The sequence below is a fragment of the Megachile rotundata genome, chromosome 2 (genome assembly GCF_050947335.1).
Source record: "Megachile rotundata isolate GNS110a chromosome 2, iyMegRotu1, whole genome shotgun sequence".
In the NCBI taxonomy this organism is placed as follows: domain Eukaryota; kingdom Metazoa; phylum Arthropoda; class Insecta; order Hymenoptera; family Megachilidae; genus Megachile; species Megachile rotundata.
In genome coordinates this window covers 21,932,526-21,949,716 of record NC_134984.1, presented here as the reverse complement: position 1 = coordinate 21,949,716, position 17,191 = coordinate 21,932,526, and the positions used below count along the sequence as shown (strand labels likewise).

The following is a 17,191-nucleotide window of genomic DNA, read 5'->3' as shown; positions in this document are numbered from 1 at the left end:
AAGCATTTAATCTAAATTAAATACAAATATTTTATTAGTGTTGAAATATACAGAACTTATATATATATATTATACAAAATATACAAGTATGATATACATAATCGATTCCGTAGAAGAGTGGAATCGTTTTGTGCAGTTTAACCAAGTTCGACTGAGATCACGTAGATCACTCCATTATTTGTATTGTTTTATTACTCGTTTGATTAGTCACATGTATGGTAAATAAAATATATAAAATACAAGCTTGCAAGTTTCCAAATTAGCAAATTTTATTAGTCTTGTCCCAATTTCGAAAGTTCGAAATTCTTCAGACTCCTAAAGTAGGAATCGTAAGAAATAAAAGTCCACTGGGTATATACGAACAGTGCCGAAATTGTCGTAAGCGCGCATGTGAAATGCTGTTGGTTACAAAGCATATCAAAACCAATCGGAACCAACGTGTGTAGAGTAAATGAAAATTAGTCGTTTAAGAATTCTATTCTTTCGTCGAATTGACTATAACTCTCTAGGCAAATAAAAAATAGATATATATAGGTGTGAATCAATCTAATATCTGGATTTATTATATATATATGTTACATAATTGACCCTATGATTTAATATGATGCGAGTAACCTTAATAATTATCACGGAAATATAAGTTTCTATTTGTATATTGGTTTGATAATAGTATTGTTCGACAGTGTAAGATTCTAATTATTGTACAAATTTATATAAATTAACTGAAAAATGTCGCAGAATCAATATAAAAAAGTTACACATTGTATTTTTGATATGGATGGATTATTACTTGGTAAGTGATTTTGTATTTTATTTTACACTATCAAGTTACATCGACTTTCTGTACGTACAACATTTGTTACATACACTTGTACGTATTAAACCTAATATTTAAAAACAATTTATGTTTAACATAAATAACATGAGGAATACACTGGAAAAAACTGTTTTGAACATCTATTTTCCGAAATCGATCACCTATGTAATAACTTTGCATAGGAAAAATTAACCTGTATATAAGTAAATGTTTATTTATGCGAATGTAGTAATTTTGTTTTGTCTATGCACGTGTAGTAATGAATAGATTGTCAATGGCAATTATTAAGAAATATGAGGAATATAAATTAAAATGCACCATGCATCTATATGAGCGGATTCTACTGTCAATGAAAGGGTTAAAAAAGCACTCATCATGCGTGAGTTTGTACGTGCTTTACTCCTAACTTTGGGAAGCTGTGTTAGAATTTGTACATACACACTTATAGATGTATATGAAAAGATATACACAAGTTCTTATTGAAAAGGAAACATAGAGTTTTAAAACTACCTTCAACACAGTTTCTACAAATTAACGTATAAATTATAAATTATTTTTAAAATCAGTGAATTAAATGAATTGTATATAATACATATGTTAATTATGTAATTAATCTTTCATTAAATGTCAATAGATACAGAAACACTTTATTCAAAAGCCTTTAATCGTATTGCAAACCGTTATGGAAAAGAGTTTACATGGGAACACAAAGTAAAAATTATGGGCTTTAAGACTAAAGCTATTGCAAAAGTTACGATTGAAATGTTGGATTTACCAATGACATCAGAAGAGTTTGAAAATGAGATAGTAGAAATATATAAAGAAATATTTCCTTCTGCTAATCTTATGCCTGGTAACTTACAAAAACAAGTTTCTTATGAAAGTTATATTAAGAGATTTATAAAAATTATTTAAATTATTTCATCTATATACAGGTGCTGAACGATTGTTAAGACATTTAAAAGAACATAATGTTCCATTTGCATTAGCTACAAGTTCAAACAAAGAAAACTTTGCATTGAAAACTCAAAGGTGGACACATGTGTTTGATTTATTCAATCATAAAGTTCTTGGAGGTTCTGATCCTGATGTTGCTGATGGTAAACCAGCACCTGACATTTTTTTGGTTGCTGCCAAACGTTTTTCTGATAATCCTGATCCTTCTATGGTGTGTTATAATTCTTGTTTACAACTTTCACAGAATTACTTTGACTTTTAGTCATTATTTATACTCATATTACTTATACTTTTAGTGCCTTGTATTTGAAGATGCTCCAAATGGTGTTAAAGCTGCGCTTAGTGCTGGAATGCAGGTTGTCATGGTTCCTGATCCAATGTTACCAAAAAATTATATTGAAAATCCAACATTAGTAATAAATAGTCTTGAGGAATTTCAACCTGAAGTGTTTGGCTTACCACCATATAGTACATAACAAACTTAAAGTATGTTCCTGTTTTAGTATATAGTTAGCAAAATATCTTAATATTATAAGAATAAAATCAATATTAAAATATTGATATATACGAGAAAAAAATAAAATAATACATAACTATGTACTTGTTAAAAATATTGTAAATTTATTTTTACATATTTATTTTAATATAAATATACAAAACAACGTTATTCTAAAGTACCTTACCTTTTACATTTAAATATATTAAAATAGCTTACAGTAATTCTAGAGTAACATAATATATTTATAGTATACTTTACTGTATATTAAACATTTTCAATGAATAATTACATTTGCATAACAAACTGTTTCAGAAAATGGAAATGTTACAAACTGTCGTGTTTTTACTGACAGTATATGATAAACCTTCAAAAGTTATTTTATTATTAATTAATTTGATGTTATATGTTACAACAGGCTTTTTATAATATCAAAAATATCTATAAAGGTATTTATGTTTAAATATAACAATATAAAATATCTAAAATAACGTATCTTTATTTTGATAATAAATAGAGTTTGAATTATATAACACTTAAAGTATTTTCACTGAAATAAAAGAAACTTAGTATTATATTATTTTTTTGTATTTGCACTGAAAGTTTATCATTTATATCTACTTACCATTTCGTCATCTGACACATCTGATCCATCTGATATGTCTAATTCAGATGTACCTTTATCTAAAATTGATGCATTTTGTTGCAAACTAGGACTTGAAAATAATGTATCCAAACATACAACAGAAAATGCATTTCGCCTGAGCATCTTTTCCATTGCTTCTTTCAATGAATCATATGCTTCCCTCATACCCTGTGGGTGCTGAGATAATAAATCTACAAGTAAATATGTTTATAATTATTTTTTGCTGTGTATTAATATTTTATCAAAGAACCACAAATACTAACTTTTGTATTTTGACTGACTCACATCAACAAGATGAAGATAAAAGCACAATTGGTTATAAAGTCTTGTATCTGAAAACTTTTGGAAAGTAACATTTTAGTTGCTGATGTATTTTAAAAATTTAAAAAACAGCAATGAACTTTTCACCTTACCATTTTATGCAAACGACCATCTTTACATTCTCTGCAAGTTGGATGTTTTTTATAACCTAATGGAAGTATTTGTGTTTGTTCACCACATATTGGACTTTCGCATTCTAACCAGCCATCATAATATTCAGTAATCGCTTCTCGTACAGCAAGTGTCATTGCATTTTGTATAACATTATGATATGTCCAAGGTTGCAGTGTACAACTTGGATTCGAACATGAAGCAAGTGATAATTGATTACCAGTAGGCTGTAAATTAATTTATTTTCTTCAATATTTATAATTAAAAACTGGATAAAAGATTTATATGTGAAATACAAAATTAATAACTTCTTACCGTTTCAGTCACAACCTCTTTAATTATAATCTCTGATTGACAGTTTTCATCTCTACAATTGAATTTCAAAGGAAGACAGTATCTAAATCTTTCTTCATTTAGTAATAATGGTATCTCATTTTCGTCGTCGTGTATTCTTCTTTTAGATTTATAAACATTTTCCAGACCTATTATTAAAATTCTTGTTAATAGCATATGTTTAATAATTTATACAGCATGATTGACGAAAGGTTACCTAAATGTGCAGCTAATAAAACATCATCGATTCCTTGAATTGGTTCGCAAATTCGCAAACAAATAGGAAAAACTTGACTCAGTAAATAATAATTGACATCTATTTTTAAAGAGTCACTCTTTTTATATTCATCAATATGATATGCTCTTTCAGTTGCAGACTTTTCTGTTCCATCCTAATATAGAATAAAGTACTTATAGTAAAAATATATATAAATTTAAATATTATTAAGATCAATATATACAAACATCGCATATAATATAAGGAACAGTGTCCCCGGCTTTCCACATTCTACCCCCTTCTTTGTTTAATCTTAAAGCGACTTGTACATGAGCTTGTTTAGCGTCTGGATAGTCGTTTGGATTTTTTGATAATTGTTTTGTTATAACCAGCGATGATAATGAAACTTGATTTTCTCGAACGCTTGCTGCAACGTCTTGTAACAAACTAAAAATTTGCTCTATTCGATCTTCATCTGATCCATCAGAAAGAAGTTGATCCAATATTTTTCTGAAAGTTATTAATGTTATTAAATAATATTATTTGAATTTTATCTTAAATATTGTTAACATATTAACATATTAAATTGTTAAAAGGCTTTACTTACTTTCCAACATCACAAGCTAATTGACACCAATCTCTTCGTACAATATCTAAACCCTTCAGTTCTTGTGTTAATTCTATTTGTCCATTAGGTAATTTTGTCATTGTAACTGCAGCGTATTTTTTCTTTTGTAGAAGTAATAAGTAACGAAAAACACCATCAATGTCCAACTCTACTCGTTTATATAACTTGTTGACCTCTTGTTTGATCTATATGTCATTTTTATGAATATAGTTATACGAACGTTAAACAAATTAAATATTTATAATAATATAAAATACCTTTTTTCCAACAGAAAAAACTTCATCATAATCTAATACATTTGTACATATCATTATGGAGTCAGTATCTCCATATATGACTTCATAATTTAATTTTTCAACAAGACTTTTTGTATGTTGTAAAATTTCTCGACCCTTTGCTAGAACGATATGTAAAATGTAAGTATAATCGAAATAACGTGGTTCAATTACTATACTGTATTTTATATCCTACCTGTTACTAGAGCAGCAAGTCCTTTGGCATAAAATCTGCAATGAGATGCACCCAAGCAACCATACATAGAATTAGCTGTAAGTTTTAAAGCTAGTTGTCTAATATTGTATTGCATTTTTAATTCAGGTGAAATGTTTGGTGTCTTCATTAATTTCTTCACTTCCCCTCTGCTTTCAACTAATTTGCGAATTTCAGTTGGAATTACTCCTGGTTTTAAATGTGACTCAGGTAAAGATAAATCCTGTATGTATACGATTACAAATAGAATGAAATAAAAGTATTTTAGTTTCTCACTCAATAATAATAAATGAATTTACCTCACTATCAGCGTATGCAGCGCCAGGTACAGTAGTAAAACATAGATTATATTCTTGAATTATACTAGGATACAAAGAGTTGAAATCCATTAATAAAATAAGTTTGTCATAAAATCCTTTTTTCGGTTCAAGAACTAAGCCTCCAGTATAAGCTGCCTTCTTTCTACCAGACTGTTCTGTTTACATCATATTAAAATAATTAACATGATAACTACTTTTTATGTTTAAAAATTGAACATATACCTTCATCATTTTTCCCCTTTTTCATGTTTCGTTTATCAGGTGTTATATATTGTTTTGAATGAAAAGCATGCAATAATAAATATTCATTTCTTTCTGCACGTCCTGCTGTTAACGTTCTTGATATAACATTTCCTAAATAAATATCGTACTTTTCTGGTAAATTCATTCTGTGTAGAATTTTAATAGATATACTGTACATTATACTTACCAGCAATGCACGTAATTTGCAAAGCAAGTGGAAGAACATTAAGTTCAAAAACAATGGATAGAATATATAATGCTTCTGTTAATGTTATCTTGATTAAATTGTCTATTTTATCGGTTGTATTATAAAATGATATGCATTCACTTGGCTTTATTTCCTTACATTCATTTTCTTTTTTTTTTAATACAGACACACAGAGAGATTGCAAATCATAACTTCTAAGTTTGAGGTTCAATTCTTTAGCTGATACTTGTATATCACAAGTAGGACGTCCAGCAAACACTTGATTTAAGATTATTCTTCCCTGAAAAAATCCATTACTTAATTATCTGTATAATTAATTGCAAAGATGTAAGTTTTATACCTTCATAAGAGGAGGCGTTGAACGTCTTAATCTTCCAAGTCTACTCCAATTTGAAACTTTTAATGTTGTCATTTTATGCATTAATACGTCAAATTGAAAACCACAATCATATCCGATTAAACAATCTGGATCTGCTGTGTTGATTATTTTTAATAATTCTTCAAGTAAATCTGTTTCTGTTTCAAATTTCATTACTTTGGTATATGAAATATTTGATAGCATTTCTCGAGCTTGTCTTGGCCAAGGAACCTCGCGTGGATGTGTGATTACTATGTAGAATAATATGTACATTACATCCAAAAAATACACAGTTTAAATTTTAAATTGAAACAACCAAACCTACAGCAAATATGTTGTTGAAACGGTGGCTTCGGTGGTTCTTTATCAATGTGATATTTATGATGTATAAGTATAGCAACGACAACTACTTCATTTTGCTGCTTAGAATTTAAAGCTGTTTGTATGTTCAAAGTCATCACTACTAATGGTGGTAATGCTTGACTTTCAGAGAAAACAGATATGTTTTCTATCTTCATACAATTTACCTATAAAATTTCATAGTACATTGTTAGTGCCTAACATTTTATCTATTAGTAACAAATTTTACTTATAAATTAGATTATAATACCTTTATTTTACACCAACTGGTTTGTACACCGGTCGGTAACGGGCATTTAATATCTAACCAACATGGACCTTTAATGTTTCTTTCTATCAAAAGTAATTCTAAAGCATTTACAGTAGTCCCAAAAACGCGTTCTATAGATGGTCCAGAATAATCAAAAGGCATAGCTGGACAATTTGCAGAATACCTTACTTCCAAGTACTCAGACTTTGCTGGAGTGCCTTCTTGCTCGAAAGCGTAATATTTCGTCACTTTGCTACAACGAAATTCTTTTATTCCTACTTTATTTGCAAACTGATTGAATTCTTTATATACATCTTCTATTGTATTTAATTGTGGTTCTTGGCCATTTTCTTCTGAAGAAGTTTTTATCTGAAATTTGTACCATTATTGTTAAGTTTAAAAGTTAAGATAAAAAAACCATATTTGAAAATATGTTCATACATACATATAATCTAGGGAGAAGATAAATTCTTCGTGGAACGTTTTTTACTGTAACACAACAAGAACGATACTCTTTTATGGATGGTACAAAAACTTTTCCAAATAAGTACACAATTCCAGGTTGTTTGAATGGATCTTCACATGCATCCCAATAATAAAATCTAAATACTTCTTCTTTATCTGAATTAGTTACAAGTGGTAAAGGCAATTCTGTAGTATCAGATACTTCTGCAGATACTTCAATATTTGAGATTTGCATTTCAAAGTCACTATCTAAGATCTTATTAAAGCTTTCTGAGTCAGACATTTCTGCTTCAATATCTTTGTTTTTTATTTGAGCAGGTAATTTACATTTTTCTTTTTGTTGAATGATGGGTGGCACTGATTTTTCAGTATGATTAGTGTGTTTATCTTCAAAATCTGTATTAGAAAACTGTAATAGATCAATATAACAACTATAATATCAATAATTTATTTCTAAATATATTTTCAGTACAGTAAGAATAAACTTACATCACCCATAAATTGACTAAGATCTTCACTTTCAGTTTCAATTATTTGACTGGCACTTGGATCTTTAATGTTCTCTTTTGATTTTATGTCTGATACTGTATTGCTTGAATTATCAATACTTTCATCGTCATCTATAATTGTTTGACTACTAGATTGGTTTGATATAACACTCTGTAGTTGACCAGTTGACTCTGTTTGTTTATGTGCATTTGTTTTCTTCTGTGTGGGTTTATCAAACATCATTAAGTCATCATCGCTATCATTATTAGATTGTATTTTAGTGCATTCAGATACTGGCTGCAGATTTTGTTTAGGGCAAGTCTTTCTAAAATAGTGATTCATTATAAAAAAAGGAATATACATCAAAATACAACTATTAAACATAAAAGATAAAATTACTTACATATCATTTGATTGAGTGCTAACACAAAATTTATTTTTGACAGTTCTTGTTTCTGATCTTTTTGGGGTATCATTCTTTTTTAATTCTGACATTAAATCTCCTAAGATATTGTCATGATCTAATGCAATGTCAACCTTCTTTTTAGAAGGCATATTCATGATCATATTTTGAATATTTCCTTTCTTCTTTTTCTCATCTTTCTTGCTTTTTTTTGGTCCTGCAAGTTTATTCTTTCTTGCTTCTTGTATACTTTCATCATCCAAATCATCATCAAAAATTTCTCTACCATCTTCCACGTAACCACTGTTTCCTTTGGAAATAGAAATTAATTTAATAATTTTTCCATAGAAATGTTTGTAATATATATTTATTAGTTTAATAATTATACTAAAGTTGCTACCATCATCAACAATCCAATCATCACTTTGTCTCTCTATTACAGTTTTACTATATTCTTTTTCATCAACTTCTTCGTAAACATTTTCTAATTCATCAATTTCATATTTATGTTTACTGCCTTTTAGTTGTTTTAATTTTTCTAAAGCTGATAATCTTCCTGTTTTATCAACTTTTTGACGTTTACTTCTACTTACTGAAGGTGCTAAATAATTTTACAAACACATTTGATAGATGTTAATGTTCAATGGAAAAAAAGTATTGAAGTTAAATAGAAATCATCCTGATATTTACAAAAATATTGCGTGACGATAAAAAAGTGCGTCAGAATGCGTAACAGTCAAAAACTTATAAAAAAAAAAATAAAAAAATTTATGTATTTTAAAACATAGACAGTAACGACACTTACATTGTGATTCACTCATATTTTTCAATATCAAAATGTCATAAAGTATAACAAGTATAAATTTTTAAACGTTGTATGTACAGATTCTTATATATAAAAGAAAGAACCCAAAAACAACTGGAGGTTTCAATAGCAGGTGCTGTTAGTAATTTTGGCGGGAGTTTTATCTCAATCGATATAGTTTCACACATCGATTACTCTCGATTGCCATTTTTGGTTTCATGATAGATCATACCCAATTCGCGCAACTTGGCTAACTTCAGTATGTTCCCTACCATTTACTTAAAATACTGTCTATCATACACTCTTTTTCCGTGGGTCATATATACAGTGAACAAAATATATATATGCTGGAGGAGTTAATAATATAAAAATTTTTTAATTGACTGTGGTTTTAAAGCTTCAAAACTTTCAGTTGAAATTAGGTCGAGTTTAGTATATAGTTAGATAAAGTTATAATTCGATTCTAGAGCCTCTACACTCTAGATCTCGCGCCCTAAAAATTTGGGACTTTGATGCAGAGAGTGTGCAAAATAAAAAAAGTCGCTGGGTATACACTTTTATGTGAAGGCACATGCGCTTTGCTCTTTATTATGAAGTGCGTTCAAACCAATCAAATCTTACATGTGCAGAATGAACAAAAACTAGTCGTGTATTGACCACGATTTTTGGAACGATACCGCAACCATTTGAACAGTACTGTCGACAAGTAGGGGCCCTTGTATGTTCTAGTTTCCTATCATTCCTATTTCTCGTTAGTCCTTATTCACAGTCTAACGATTCTTCAGCCATATGGTTATTTCAAACCTATTTTCGCCGATAAATATATATTCAATCTTTACTTAAGGTTGTATGTACAACAAATGTGTGTGAACGTGCATGATATAAGAAAAGAGTAAGGAGATCTTGCCCCGCAAAGGCTCCCTAAAAACTCCTTGTGAACAGCACTGATTTAGCACGATATTATACAGCCAACTTCATTTGAGAATTTATGTTCACTGGTTGAGAAAGTATAAAAAGTTCAGCTTTGAAAGGTAAGCCAGCTTTGATAATAACGTTTTGAACATTTATATTTGTTTGCTGTCATAATTGTTATTGATAAGTATCATGTGCGGCACAGTATTTTGCGTTGCATTGTTATTACACAACGATTAAACTAAATTTTGTATTATGTCGTCACTGCTTTTTTCTAGTATAATTATACTGTTAAATTACTATTTATGTATAATTTGCTGTATTATTTATTTGTTCGATTTAGTAGAAATTAAAAGTAGTGTTTTAAATTTTCATTTTACTTTATGAAACGAACATTTATTATGTTTGACAAACAATTCATTGTTTTTTTTTTCAAATATTTCGTATTTATTTCTCAAAATAAAAGTACGCGATTGATTTCCCTTTGTTACATTGTGTTTAAGTTTTATTTTTTATTTTTTAGTAAAATGTCAAAAGCACATAGTCCTATTTTTAATGGAGAGGCTGACAATTTTTATGACCCAAATTTTACTTTGGACATTAATAAGAAGATGCGAGTTCCAAAAAGTATACGTGTGAGCGGAGATTATACGGATGAAGAAGTACCTGGTACAAATGGCTCTAGTTGGAATCAAGTGATGCCAGCAGAAAAATTTGAAATGCATGTTCCAGATAGAATTTTAGTTGTTGGTAAGTATAGAAAGTAAAATTTTTATTTTCATTTAATATATATTTTATGAAGTTATTAATTATAAGTCTCTGAAATAACAATAACTGCATTAAAATAATATGAGATATAATGAACTTACAGGACAAGAGCAACATGTAGGAACTAAAGCACCTCCAAGAGAAATTGCACTAGAAAATGCTGTATTGCCATCTGAACCAGGATTAATTAGAGTACAGGTAAATATTGAACATCTTGTTATCATCTTGTTATATATTTATAAGCATCTGTAACTTTTTTATGTTGTAAATAGACTCCTCCAAGAATCTTGACATTAGATAATCATTATTTCCCTGCTGTTGACGAAGAAGAACCAACTTCATATTTACCAGAAGCTAAGGATCCTGTATCCTCTAGATCTCATGGACAATATCCTGCAGAAACACAAATAGTTAGACATGTGAGGTATGAATTTATTTACTTGCAGAATTATGCACTGTATTTTTCTGAACAATTAATATTATATCTGCCTTTCAGAGAACAAACTCCATCTTATAATGCACTTGATGTTTCTCTTCCACCTAGTGAAGAAATACAACATTTACGTCGACAAGTAGGAAAATTAAATCGTCGTGTAATGGCTATTGAGCTTGATATGTTACAACGTCAACAAAGAGAAAAAATTTTATATGCTTTAACATTGACATACTTAATTCTTAAAGCTTTTTCATGGTTAACAAGAAATTGAATTTGCATTAAGCAAATGTAAAAAGTTTACATCTTGTGTGCAAAATGGTGCTGGTAATCCATATGAATACAAGATGGTTTGCAAGAGTCTACCTTGCTCCAAAAAAAATTTATAACCAAAGACTCTTTATTCAGAGTATATAAAAGTACGAGATATTCGAATGCATGTATCGTATATGTTCAACATAAAAATGTTGACAAATATTTGCATGACAGAATTGTAATGTATTAAATTTACAAAATGCAACATTTATTATTTTTATGCATTTTACAGTGTGTATAATAAGTACAAGTTTCAATTTTTCGCAGAAATATGTATACAAATTGAATATATACGATACTAACTTTTAAACAGAAATCAATTTTGAACATTTAAATCAGTTTATATATCATAACGTGTTATCAGACAAGTAAGACATGAATTTGTGTGACATTTATGTTTACAATTTAGTAAAGAATTCATTTTGATTGTGACTGCTTAGTAACAATAAAATGAAGATGAAGAGATGTTAAGTAGAAGTATAATAGATTGTAAATTTGTAAAAGTAAGAAAAATGATGTTATGAGATCCTAGCTGTGTTGTACATTGAAATTGAAATTAATTTTGACTTTTATCATTTTCTGCATTTACATCTTTTAATTTAATCTAAGTAAATGTATTGTAGTACTACATTAGTATTGAAATTATTAAACCAATCAGTGTAAACATCTAATATATTACTAAGTTCGACACATGTTTTTGTGGCCATGTTATACATTATTATACATTTATATAAAATAAATAATCTTAAGAAAAATGTATGAAATGCCAACATTTTTTGTTTTATTTATTTGCATGAACCAATGAATATACATAGAAAAATGTTTTGATTCTATTATTTCCTTAGGAATAAGTAATGCATTTAATTTGTTAACAAAATTATTAAGCAAAATGTTTTATTAACAACTGCTGTTCTGTGTAATTACTAACAATAGCTATAAAATATGAAATGAAATATAACTAAATAAACTATGTGTCGCCAACTTTATTACATTAAAGTACTATTGCAAGTAATTTTCTATATTGTGTTCTAGGTACAAAGAACTAACTAGATGACATCTTGCGCAGCACAACAGCCTAGGGAAATTCTACCTGTTTCTGCCTCTGTGAATATACACATCGCAAGAAAAAAACGAATAGCAAGAACAGATCACGATTTATTACAATTTTTGTAATATATACGCAAAATATGCGAATATAGAAATGAATTGAACGTACTGAAATATAAAAAAAAATGATAAATTATAAAACTTTTTGCTCACTAAGTATATGTTTTTAACGTGACAATCGTGAAAGCGCACGCGTATTACCATAAAGTACATAGTATATAGAGCCGAATAGAATTGTATACGCAGAAAAGCCTAGTTAGGGTACTCTCTCGCGGAATGAAGTGCAATCTATTTCTTTTTCACTAAATCGTGATAAGGGTTATAATTCGTCGTATAGGGATCTTATAGACGTGAAAGTTAGACAATCTGTTAATACATACGAGAGGTCAGTGCACGTCACGTAGTTATTATTCGGAGTTGAGAATTTTGTGCAAATTTATCTATTGCGAAGTGTAATACGGAAGGGTTCCTGAGACTCTCTCGCGGCAAGACATTTCGTGAAAATACGCGGAGGTCTCAGGTTTCACGGATTTCCTAGTTCGAAGACTTCTCTTCGCGAAAGAAGTGTCCGCGTACTTGAGTGGCATAACGCTGTTGTATGTAATTGTGATATTGCATTTGAAAAGTTGATTTTATTAAAGCACAGTCGTCTATTTGGCGTCTGTGAAGGGCAGACAGAGTGTGTGACAGGTTATGTCAACTGGATTGGCAGGTGCTGTTTCAAATCAGGTCAGTGTGTTGACTTGCTACCACACCGCTATACTGCAGATACCTTTCACTGAAGACAGCCATTCTAAATTTTGTATATTTTTCCATGCAACGGAATGCAGCGGATGAAAGGACAAACTAACAGTCAAGGTGAGACTTTGTATACCGATTCTATTTATTTTTCTTTTCATTTTTGCTAATCATGAGATATATGAATTGTTTGGTGTAAAAATTTCTATATGGTTACTTAAATTTTTTATTTGTTATATTTATTTTACGCGTTATGCATAATTCTTTTGAAATATCTTGATATCACAGTCATGTAACATGTATATGTTTCTTAAAATGTTCTTATCAATGTCTTGATAAATATCTATATATGTATGTGTCTATGATGTGTGTTTTACATGTTCATAATATATATATATGTACATACATACATACATATATATATGAAATACATTTTGAATATCTAAATTATCAGTGAAATTATTGCACATTTATTTTTCTCTTTCGAATTTATATTGTTTTGGACATTATGATGAATATTAAATATTTAAAAAAATTTAAGAATTGGTTCAATATTGTAATATTGTTAAGCATTGTATAATATTATAATAAATTAATAAGTTATCAGGAAAATTGTTTGCGTGATAAATTTATATTCATAAAGTGTATACTATGTGTATAATTAATATTTCTGTAGAATACAAATGAAAATTTGATATCACATAAAACCTTAATACTTTAATTTAATATATTTTTGAGTTACCTTTTTCCCTTGTACAGTTTAGTAATAAAGGCTTACTCAAAACATCAACAAAAAATATTCATTATTTATCCAATAATACTTTCAACATTTTTACTATATTATTGCACTATATGCAATGTCAATGTATAATATGTGAAATAATTATTCAAAAAAATTAAACAGAAATTTATCGTACTTATTACTATGAAAACAGTTCTTAATTTTTCCTGTAGTAATGTGTGATTGTTGTGATAGATGATTTATGGATTATCATAACAGTTTTTATTCTAAAAGTTTTGAAAGTAGTATTGTTTTTACAAATGATTATATATTTTGTAATGCATAAATAAGTTATTATATTATAATAAGTAATATTTTGTATGTATTATTGAAATAGTATGTTTGTGTACATGTGTGTATGTATTTATGTGTGCATATTATGATAATCGAATTGTACAATTTAAAATAATAATTAATTGAAAACTATTATAAAATATTTTATATTAGAGCATTAATTTTTTATTTTGAAAAGAGATATACATTTGGTTCATTAATGAGATAAAATTCCATCCCTGATAGTGAGCAATGGTCCTAAAGAACACCAGCAACAACCGCAGACAGAACATGCTGGTGGAGAAGATACTGGATTCGATTCATGGAGAGGAGGCAATAATACGCATCACTCAAGTTATCCAATTGGTACCGGTGATCCATATAGTCCTTACTATGCAGGTACTTCATTCCCTTATCAGACATTTGGAGCTGGGGATGGTACTTGGTCAAATGGAACAGATCCTGTTGCATTTCTTTCTGGATATGGAGGTCAAATAGGTCATGATGCATATGGCATGGATGGAATGTTTTCTGCTAGTGCAGGAGGTGGTTTTAGTACGTTTGGTCAACCTGCTTTTAATTATTTTCATGGGAATGGTGACTTTAGTGCTTGGGGCACTCCAAGAAAAACACGTTATGAAGAATATTATCAGGCTCCACGTGGAAATGAAAACTACCCAACACCTAGCAATACAGAGATTAAGACTATAGAACAGAGTGTACAAGGCTTGTCATTAGGAAGTGGAGAAGTTCCACGTCAGGATCAACAAACTACATCTAATCAATCAATAAAACCGGAAACAAAGGAACCTAGAAAGATAACATGGGCCAGTGTTGCGAGTCAGCCTGCCAAACCAGTTCCTCCACTTTCATCTTCGCAAGGAATGAAAAAGAAGGCTGGAATGCCACCACCACCTATTGTGCCAGGAAAGCATAATATGGATATTGGAACATGGGGTGAAGGTAAATCTTCTGCACCTCCTCCAACAGCACCACCGCCGCCACAGGTACAACCTCCTGTACCACCACCTCCACCATTGGTTCAAAGACAAAGACCTCCACCTCCTCCACCATGTTGGAACAGACAACCTACAACACCTCCGTCTCCACCACAATCACAGATTCATATGCCTCCACAACAGCATCAGCATCAACATCAACATCAACAACAGCAACAACAACAGCAGCAGCAGCAGCAGCAACAACAACAGCAACAACACCAACATCAGCAGCAGCAGCAACTACAAACACAACAACAGCAAATTACCCAGTCACAATCACATCCTGTTTTAGATGAGTTAAAGGTGAAGAATGATTATAATCCTGTAGAATTTGATCAAACTGCTCCTGGAGCTAGGTTTTTTGTAATCAAGTCTTATTCTGAAGATGATATTCATAGATCCATCAAATATGAGATTTGGTGTAGTACAGAACATGGTAATAAAAGATTGGATCAAGCATATAGAGAAGCCAGCCGCGAAGGTGCTCCTTTATATTTGTTCTTTTCTGTAAATGGATCTGGTCACTTCTGTGGCATGGCACAAATGGTGTCACCTGTTGATTATCAGAGCAACAGCTCTGTTTGGTCACAAGATAAATGGAAAGGCCAATTTCGAGTACGTTGGATTTATGTTAAGGATGTTCCTAATGTGCAACTTCGTCACATTAAACTAGAAAATAATGAAAATAAACCAGTGACTAATTCGAGGGATGCACAAGAAGTCCCTCATGCGAAAGGTGTGACAGTGTTACGTATATTACATACTTATCGTCATTCAACTAGTATTTTTGATGATTTTGGACATTATGAACGTAAGCAAGCAGAGGAGGATCAACGCAAAGCACCACCAAATGCTATACAACATCATCATTCTTCCAATCATAGGAATAGGGGACATTCAGATTTACCAAGAGACCATCATCCCCATCAGCAGCCGCATTTACATCATCAGCGCAAAGTAAGTAACTTTATAAATTATTATAAGTGTACAATACAAAAGAAAATTGATTTAAATAAATAATATTAAAAATTGCATTTTTATTACAGGATCGAGATGGTGGTCGTAGCAGAGGTAGAGGAGGCTCACGCCAGTAGCGGTGGATACAACAAGAATATAATACTATTCATGATAGTAATCGTCATAAAGGAAGCACGTTACGACTAATTATCGTCTTACTACTTACCTTTGCTTTCTTGGATACACAAAGGGCTTCTAATTCCTGTGACAAAACTCTCATCATTGAGACTATTTCCTTCTGTTAAATAATCAACTTGTATGATAATTAGCGTCGCGTCGACATTATAAATATTATCTAATCATAACTACTATGAAGAGGAACATAATTCAATTTCAAGGGATATTGGGTAAACTTGCTGACAGTTATAAGCATATAGTGTGGTGTTGCGTGCTATTCATCGAAAGGTGTTTCTTAAACGTACAAATTAAAAAATGAAAGAAAAAAAAGATATGGAACAGAAGAAAAAACTGTAATATGTGAACTAACCCTTGTAAAATGCTTAAACTTTTGTTGATAATGAAAAAAATCTATGCGAGAACAATATTGTAAGCAAGTGTCATTTAAATCAATTACCATTTTAAACTTTGATGGACATGTAACTTGGTGCCTGTGGCTGAAAGGACTCACCTTTCTTTGTTAAAAAGGTGCAAGGGCTTATTACGACATTTTAAGTTTATTTGTAACAATTATGCTTGAACATTGGATAATAATAGAAATTATTGTCAACTAATTATTTTATGCATATTCTATATCTATTGAAAATTATATATATATACATACATGTATGTTTATATCAATATAAATTGATATATGTATATATGCCTGTATGTATATTACCTATTATTATATTATTCATGGACTGCAAAAATGATCTAAAATATTATATGACAAAAAGAAAATAATATTACAGTTACTCTATAGTAACATAT

The 17,191-nt window shown here is 29.9% G+C and overlaps 4 protein-coding genes across 6 annotated transcripts; 3 read left to right on the top strand and 1 right to left on the bottom strand.

Annotated features, from left to right (window-relative positions):
- The first annotated feature begins 14 nt into the window (after nucleotides 1-14).
- On the top strand, nucleotides 15-3,118 carry LOC100883748 (pseudouridine-5'-phosphatase). 3 transcript variants are annotated; one of them, XM_076541951.1, is made up of 5 exons: nucleotides 15-793; nucleotides 1,452-1,670; nucleotides 1,753-1,985; nucleotides 2,071-2,260; nucleotides 2,586-3,118. In XM_076541951.1, exons 1-4 carry the CDS (start codon nucleotides 730-732, stop codon nucleotides 2,248-2,250), a joined length of 696 nt encoding a protein of 231 aa, XP_076398066.1. In that variant the 5' UTR covers nucleotides 15-729; the 3' UTR covers nucleotides 2,251-2,260; nucleotides 2,586-3,118. The 3 variants fall into 3 exon arrangements, with proteins under 3 accessions (XP_076398066.1, XP_003706981.1, XP_012148943.1); XM_003706933.3 differs by lacking the exon at nucleotides 2,586-3,118 and having other exon boundaries at nucleotides 18-793; nucleotides 2,071-2,436; XM_012293553.2 differs by lacking the exons at nucleotides 15-793; nucleotides 2,586-3,118 and adding an exon at nucleotides 889-1,196 and having other exon boundaries at nucleotides 2,071-2,436.
- DNApol-alpha180 (DNA polymerase alpha catalytic subunit) lies at nucleotides 2,752-9,058 on the bottom strand. The gene is made up of 21 exons (XM_012293550.2): nucleotides 8,917-9,058; nucleotides 8,512-8,712; nucleotides 8,112-8,421; nucleotides 7,709-8,033; nucleotides 7,200-7,628; nucleotides 6,755-7,123; nucleotides 6,470-6,671; nucleotides 6,127-6,395; nucleotides 5,766-6,066; nucleotides 5,558-5,689; nucleotides 5,315-5,490; nucleotides 4,998-5,238; nucleotides 4,784-4,923; nucleotides 4,506-4,711; nucleotides 4,147-4,408; nucleotides 3,899-4,073; nucleotides 3,664-3,830; nucleotides 3,330-3,575; nucleotides 3,180-3,255; nucleotides 2,896-3,107; nucleotides 2,752-2,820 (listed from the first exon to the last, which is right to left on the bottom strand). Exons 1-21 carry the CDS (start codon nucleotides 8,930-8,932, stop codon nucleotides 2,818-2,820), a joined length of 4,458 nt encoding a protein of 1,485 aa, XP_012148940.1. The 5' UTR covers nucleotides 8,933-9,058; the 3' UTR covers nucleotides 2,752-2,817.
- A 603-nt stretch (nucleotides 9,059-9,661) lies between these two features.
- On the top strand, nucleotides 9,662-11,904 carry Tango11 (transport and golgi organization 11). The gene is made up of 5 exons (XM_003706763.3): nucleotides 9,662-9,947; nucleotides 10,352-10,578; nucleotides 10,700-10,794; nucleotides 10,869-11,020; nucleotides 11,093-11,904. The coding sequence occupies exons 2-5, from the start codon at nucleotides 10,356-10,358 to the stop codon at nucleotides 11,301-11,303; spliced, it is 681 nt and encodes a 226-aa protein (XP_003706811.1). The 5' UTR covers nucleotides 9,662-9,947; nucleotides 10,352-10,355; the 3' UTR covers nucleotides 11,304-11,904.
- Nucleotides 11,905-12,617: 713 nt separating this feature from the next.
- Nucleotides 12,618-16,992, top strand: Ythdf (YTH domain-containing family protein). The gene is made up of 4 exons (XM_076541855.1): nucleotides 12,618-13,180; nucleotides 13,282-13,309; nucleotides 14,490-16,201; nucleotides 16,291-16,992. The coding sequence occupies exons 1-4, from the start codon at nucleotides 13,145-13,147 to the stop codon at nucleotides 16,336-16,338; spliced, it is 1,824 nt and encodes a 607-aa protein (XP_076397970.1). The 5' UTR covers nucleotides 12,618-13,144; the 3' UTR covers nucleotides 16,339-16,992.
- The last annotated feature ends 199 nt before the right edge of the window (nucleotides 16,993-17,191 follow it).